The sequence below is a fragment of the Triticum dicoccoides genome, chromosome 4A (genome assembly GCF_002162155.2).
Source record: "Triticum dicoccoides isolate Atlit2015 ecotype Zavitan chromosome 4A, WEW_v2.0, whole genome shotgun sequence".
In the NCBI taxonomy this organism is placed as follows: Eukaryota; Viridiplantae; Streptophyta; class Magnoliopsida; order Poales; family Poaceae; genus Triticum; species Triticum dicoccoides.
This window is the reverse complement of record NC_041386.1, coordinates 46,940,371-46,947,585: the sequence shown is the minus strand read 5'-3', so window position 1 is coordinate 46,947,585 and position 7,215 is coordinate 46,940,371. Positions and strand designations below refer to the sequence as shown.

Genomic DNA, 7,215 nt, shown 5'->3' with positions numbered 1-7,215 from the left:
GATACTAATGGCGCACCATGTGGTGCGCCATTAGTATACCATTCGGTGCTCCACTAGTATTCCCTCCAGATGCGCCACTAATAACCTTACAGGTGCGCCACTAGTAATAAAGGAAGGTGCGCCACTAATAAGGGCTTAATGCGCCACTAGTAATGTATTTGGAAAACAAAAAAAAAATCTAAATTTACAGAAAACAACCTATAAGGAAAATAATTTAAAAACAAAAAATGAAATAAAATCATAATTTTTATTATAGTAAGAATATTACAATGTCTTTACAGTTTCCAATAAAAGGAAAATTGCAAGGAAATAAAAGAAAATCCTAAAACTAATCTTCTAATATTTTCTTCTTTTTCTTCACTTTATCCCTGCAAAATGGAACAAAATAAACAGAAACACAAACAAACTATTTATAACATGTCAATACTGTCATTTTTTATGCAGAACTAGATATGAGCATATATTTCCAGAATTACATGGTGTGAATATTGTATGAGTAAGATTATAATGGAAATGAATTTTGATAGGAGCCCACTTTCGACGAGTATTTATCTCACAGAGCTAGGTAATCAGGGCGTTTACCTTTTGATAATATTATTATACTATACTACCAGTATACTACTCCACTTGGATTTTTTAGATGAGCAGATCTGAGATAGACATATGTTCAAGTGGCTATAGGTAGGCTTGAAGAATTCTCATCGGTTCAAGTGGCTACAGGTAGTCGCACAGCTGGAATATAGACTACTAGTACTATTTGAAAAGAAAACAAGAGCAAATCTGAACGTACTAGTCAGATCTGATCACATTGAGCTAGAAAGAAAATTCATCAGGAAACAGATGGCCGACGACTTACTTGCAGACGTTGAGGATCTTGTTGTGACCGGCGAAGACGCTGCGGAGCGCGTTGCAGACGGACTGCTCACAGTGATAGCTGCCGTGCAGACGGACTGCTCACAGTGATAGCTGCCGCAGATGAACTTGTTGTCCTGCAGGTAGTCCAACAGCCAGGAATTAAAGATAGGAGGGCTAGAATTGAAAGAACTAACAATTCATGAGTAGGGCAAACATAAACATGCTCAAGTATAAGAAAAAGGAGAACACCCAATTCTATGCAACAACATAGAAAAAAAGGAATAATTTAGCTGATGCATTTGAGCTCATATGCTTTAGAAGTGGTCATACGATGTGTTTAGCATTCCCATACGATGGTGTCCTTTTTTCTTCTTCTAAGGAGCACATACTCTTTGTGGTATTGTGGTTATACTAAGTTACTAACTCACCAGCAAGCAATCTCAAACAAGTATCAGCAAAAAAAAGGGTTACTTACTAAGTCGAAGCCTGTTCTTTAATGCAGCTAAACAAACATATGTTGTGATAGGTAAAATACCCTTTAAAGCAGGACTGATTCCAGAGTCTATGATGTTCACCAATCAACGCGGTGCTCTATATCTATCACTGCGAGAACTGAAAACAGACTATCCGAAAAAAGTACTAGAACACAAGCAGCAACATAGACGGAAAACAGGAATAGTTCAGCCAAATGCAGTTGAGCCAGTTGGCATACAATTCAACAGTTGTTAAGAATCAAATTAAGGGTGTGTGGCATTTCCATATCCTGGTGTATTTATCTCTAAAGAACACTAATACTCTGTTTGGTAATATTAAGTTACTAACCGGAAGCCTCTTTTAGTGCAGCTAAACAAATACATGCTCAAATATGTTACCTATTCTCTAGAACAGCGCTGATTCCAAAATAAGCAACGCAAAGCATGTACATTACCCCTAGATGGTATGACCCGAAGGTGAAAAGCACGACATTTGCGTTGACTTGGCCTCTCTGAATAGCCAACTCCTTAACCCACTCTTTCACAATCTGCATTTCAAACATGCATATTGTTCACCAGACGATAAATTACCGAAAGGTAACGCCAACTTGCATATGGCAGGAGGAAACAGCCACCTTGTCAAGCTTCCCCAGCACCTCTTCTTGCCTGGCGGCCTCCTCCTTGCTCTTGTACAGACCCAGCTGGGCCAAAAGCTGCGATTTTGATCAACGAGCAAGGCTTCAATCGGCTCATCTAGTACTTGGTTGAAATAGGAAGGTAAAGAAGACCAGAATATACGAGTTCTGTGGAGTGTTTTTTTTTCAGCTCACCATAGAGAATTGGTAGCTGGTAAACTTGGTTGGTGACACATATGATTGTGAAGTTGTTGGTATTTCACCAAGTTTCAGGCTAAAGCTAGACCCGGGTTCTGTCTGAAGTCTGAACTGACAAGTTATAATAAGCTCAAGACTGCAGTGACTTTATTCATCCCTATCCAGTATACTCTACTAGTGCAGAAGTGAATTTGTTGTCAAAATTTACTTGGTTGTAAGCGGGAGGTGAAGAACGCCAGAATTATACAACCTGACAGCCCAAGATTCAGATGTTATATGCCGTTCATGTTGCTCAGGGAAACTTGGATCAGAAGTTCAGAACCCAAGATTCAGATGGCATGATGTAGGTGACTCCTAGCTAAATGAGAGCACGCGAGAAACGGCAGGGAGGGAGCGGGTGTTACTTAGCTCACCTGGGAAACGAAGAAGTGGACGGATGCGCGCAGGAGACGACGATACGAAGCGCTCAACTTGGCGGCGCCGGTGGGAATGGCGACCCTAGCGGCTCTGGCGCTGCTTCTGTGCATCTCCATGACCTCCATGGACGGGTGCGCCGCCGCTCAGTACAAGGTGGGCGGGCAGGACGCGTGGGGGGTGCCGCCGTCCAGCAAGCCGGACGTGTATGTGCGGTGGGCCAAGTCCATCCCCGTCAAGCTCGGCGACGCCCTCTTCTTCCTCTACCCACCCAGCCAGGACAGCGCCGTGCAGCTCACCGCCAAGGCCTTCGCCGCCTGCGACGTGTCCGACCCGCTGCTCAAGCTGGATGACGGCAACTCCGTCTTCAACCTCACCAAGCCCGGGCGGGCCTACTTCAGCAGCGCCGCCCCGGGGCGCTGCCGCAAGGGCCAGAAGTTCAAGCTGCGATGATACTTGTAAGAAACAGAATCATAGCCTCGGAGCGGCCAACCTGTGGCAATAATCGAATCAGAGCGGCACATCGGTTCGAACCTGCTCCAATTCCTGCATGCTGTGGAGGTCAGCCTCCAGCGGCCCGTCGAAGGACCGCATAATCGGGAAGCTAGACGAGGATCTGGAAGCCCGGCTATGGCCGTGGCGGCTGGATCTGGGGCCTTGGGGTGGCGGCTGGATCTGGGGCCTTGGGGTGGCGGGGAGCTCCTCCTCCTGCAGCTCGGCGGCCTCCACACCCCGGAGCAACGCCCTCGCCGGAGGACGTGGTCACCAGCTCTCCTCTGGATCCGATGAGGAGGGTTGGGGAAGGAGCTCACCACGGCTCCATGCCCTGGATCTGGTGTGAGTGAGGGGGAAGGGGGCTCGCCGTGGTCGGGAAGGAGAGGAATAGGCGGGCGGCCGGGGCTTCCCGATCTAGATCGAAGTCGAGGGAGGTGGGTGGGTGTGTCAGGAGGAAGGGGGAGGGGAGAGAACGTGACTAGAGGGAGGGGATAAGGGGTGATAGCAATGGCGCACTGGTAGGCGTGCGCTATACGTGTAGATAGCAATGGCGCATCTCGTACTAGTGCGCCATTACTAGTTAAAATTAGTAATGGCGCACGGTGGAACAGTGCGCCATTAGTAGTTTTGCAAAAAAAGGAATAAAAAATATTAAAAAAAAACAACATTAGTGGCGCACTTTCCGACAGGTGCGCCATTACTAGTTACAACTAGTAATGGCGCACTGTGTCTGGATGCGCTATTAGTATGTTTGGACAGGTGCACTAGTTCAAAAAAAATTTAATACTAATGGCGCACCTTGGGCCAGGTGCGCCATTAGTAGTTTCAACTCTAATAGCGTATCAGAAGGTGATGCGCCATTAGTATATACTAATGACGCACCGCTTGTCTGGTGCGCCATTAGTGTCAATCTCATCTATAGCCCTTTTTCTAGTAGTGATGGTGCATTAAAATAATTCAAAAATTCGTAACAACACACAAAAGTCATCCAAAAAATTGTGCATGCAGATTTGGATGTTATGTACCCTTGCAAAAGTTTCAGAAAATATTATTGATATTTGTATGTTGTACAAAAAAACAAGCAGCCAGGAATTGCAGCAACTCTATTTTGTTGATTGCTAACATTTTATTTTCCAAAGTTTGTTCGTTCTGTTTTTCAAATAAAAGAACACATGTAGTTTATTTTTCTGAAGCAACCATCCTGTGCACAAATGGGTTTCAGTGGGACAGGCAAAATAAAAAAGAGCTAATTACACTTGTAGTACATGAACTTGCACGGTGGGTACAGATTCATACATAAACTTAAAAAATGATACAAATGGGTCCCTAAACTATAATTTCAGGTACATTTTGATACATTTGCTGTTAAATCTAACGGTGTGACATTAACTTGCAGCCCACTATGTTCTGTATATACGCATGCTGGTCCACCTGTCAGCTGACTAGATATGTGCTGGTGACGACGGCAGAGAGGTTGGACTTCTCGTAGAGCAAAGTTGACGAGGGTATCATACGTGCGGCCTTGACCTTCACCGGCCTGTGTATTCGGTATGTGGCCCGTTGGCAATACGATCTCACTGGTGTACAAAGCTAGCTAGCTTTAACGTGTCGAGCTGCAATATCAATCCACTAGCCTGATTGAGAAGCCACATGCTTGTACGTGAGATATTGAGTTCATTCAATTGCAAAAAGATCGACCAGGTATCCTTCTTTACATAAAACTGTAAATGACCATACTTACAACAATTTATGCGGTCAGTGGTTAGGGCATCTTCAACGGTAAGCCGTAAATTTTCTCCTGCATCTGTTCGTAGACAGGGAAAACGGTTTGTAGACAGAGAGACAGCCATCCAACGCTAGTCGGATACATTTTCACAACAACTTGAACCAGCCGGACAAAATTCGTTCAAACATGTCCAAAATTCATATAAACACGGCCGGATTTTATATAAACATATCAGATTTCATATAAACATGACGGATATTACAAATACAATTAAAGCGGTTCTAAGCGGGCTCTGAAGTATAATTAATATCTAATCTAAATGATCGCCGGTGTTCGGTCCCCGTCTCCGGCCATCAGCACCGAGAACTGAAGCTTCGCCATCTCCAGTTCTGCCTCGGTGCTCTCCAGCTCCGCCTCTGTGACCTTCGTTTCCGAAGCCCCGAGAACTGACGTTGTCTGCCTCGACATCGCCGCCAAGCTACTAATCGGCCGAAGATGCTCAGCCCACCAAGCTTGACGCCAACGGGAGGGGACGAGCAGTGGCCTTCCAGGGACACGAGCGGCGGCGGCCTACCGTGCACTACTCTTCCACGCTGTCGGCGGCGCTCGTGGATGTAAGTCCGTGGCGGGCATGACCTTCTTCCGCTCCAACGTAAGCCTGTCCTAGAGAGATTTGGCCGCGGAGGGATCCTTGGCGGGGAGCGGTGTGGAGAGAGATGATCGTGGCTATTGCCGGGGCAACGGGCCAGCAGTTCATATAGCACCGATGGGTGGCAGAGGGCCAGACGGATGGCGCCGGAGGAGTCACCTCGGCAACCGCGTGCCATTAATGCGGGCGACAGACGGACAGATGGGAGTCCGTCGTGCCGTTTGAATGCACGCCAATCGCCTGCACTGGGAAGCAATGCAGGTGGCGCTCTCTCGGCCCGCGCGCTGTTTCAATGCCGGCGCCAGTGAGCGTTCGCATCCGCTTTGACCGAGCATGAATGTGGGCGTTGGTGCTCTGAAGCGGCGCTGACCAAAAACGCGCGGAAGGGGGAGGGGTTTTTAGTGGGTCAGGATGGTCAGAAACGGGTTTGGGATCAGTCCGGACTCTCGTAAACCTCTCCTAATTTTATTTCCAATTTGTGGAAAAAAAATCACGTCTGAATCGCGCCGCGGACCGATACAGCCGCGCGTTGGATGACTTCCTCGGTTCGGATCGTTGCATGAGGTTTGCGTCGGCGTTGGAAATGCCCATAGCCCTGTGCTTGAAACATCTCAAGTCCGAAGGTCGAATCCTGCGTCTACATATTTTTATTTGCTTCTCCATCTCTAGTCAACTGACAAGTGGACCCAGCATATACATATACCCACTACCATGCTGGCCTGCGAGTTAACGGCAAGCCTTGCAATTACCGTTAGATTTAACAGCAGGTGTAGCAAAATGTACCCGAAATTATAGTTCAGTGACCCATTTGCATCATTTTTCAACTTTATGTATGATTATGTAACTATCACGCAAGTTTATGTACTATAGGTGTATTTAATTCAATAAAAAAAGTCTTCAACAGTGCAGCCGCATGCACACAGCTCACGTCGTCCAAAGCAAATCTGCTAGTATTTTATTCCCTAGTGTTGGCATGCCATAGGTTTTATTAGCACTTGTAGGCCCATTAAGCGCCTCTTGATGATTCCCGCTGCAATTGATGATATGTGTCAGACACAAATCCCAATAGAACTTGCATGGAGACGTGTGGCACTGAGCATAGGTTCGGCGGGTTCCGACCAACATTTCTGCAGATTCACAACTACATCTTGAAAGGACTAGATTAGTTGCATTGCTGACACGACCCCAAAATTTTCTGATCTTTTATACAACATGCTTAAATGATGTTCTCGATGTTATTTTCTGTACTTTTTTACAGATCAAGGACAGAGTTGGTTGCAGCTTCATGACACTATTACATGATGATTCTCTGCTACTCTATGGTGATGAGTCTGACATATAAGAGGGAAAACAGAAACCTATCTATATCTATGGTTTGCCGTAGTACTAGGTACGCACTGCACTCGGTGGCAAGAATTTCACTGCTGAAGAGTTGAAAAGGCATCTCATCTGCACTTTTTGGATGGTGGGAGACCTTGTTATGCTTCATGTCCACACGAATCAAACAATGGCTTCGGAACACCGAGTCACCGTCCTCTGTCACGAGCACGTCAGTGAAGAACAGGTAGACAACGTCTTCTTCGTCCATGCTCAGCACCGGGAACGACGGCAAGACCTCCGGCAATCCTAGCGAGCGGTGGCTCTCGCTTGCCCAGATGTCCTTGACATGGTACGCCTTGTGAAGCCGCCATCATGTGCAGAGCGCGGCTTCACAAGGGTCGGAGTCTCTTACCTTGGTGAGCTCGACAAGAACGTACGCTCCCTCCTCGA

The 7,215-nt window shown here is 46.7% G+C and overlaps 1 protein-coding gene across 1 annotated transcript; it reads left to right on the top strand.

Annotated features, from left to right (window-relative positions):
• The first annotated feature begins 2,446 nt into the window (after window positions 1-2,446).
• On the top strand, window positions 2,447-3,117 carry LOC119283402 (early nodulin-like protein 1). The gene is made up of 2 exons (XM_037562962.1): window positions 2,447-2,497; window positions 2,570-3,117. Exons 1-2 carry the CDS (start codon window positions 2,447-2,449, stop codon window positions 3,026-3,028), a joined length of 510 nt encoding a protein of 169 aa, XP_037418859.1. The 3' UTR covers window positions 3,029-3,117.
• The last annotated feature ends 4,098 nt before the right edge of the window (window positions 3,118-7,215 follow it).

Bases quoted from the DNA above. Each gene is read 5' to 3' on its own strand.
- LOC119283402 (XM_037562962.1), top strand. From the start codon at position 2,447: ATGTTGCTCAGGGAAACTTGGATCAGAAGTTCAGAACCCAAGATTCAG. The intron at 2,498-2,569 runs GCATGATGTAGG...GGTGTTACTTAG, and splicing joins CAGAACCCAAGATTCAGATG to CTCACCTGGGAAACGAAGAA.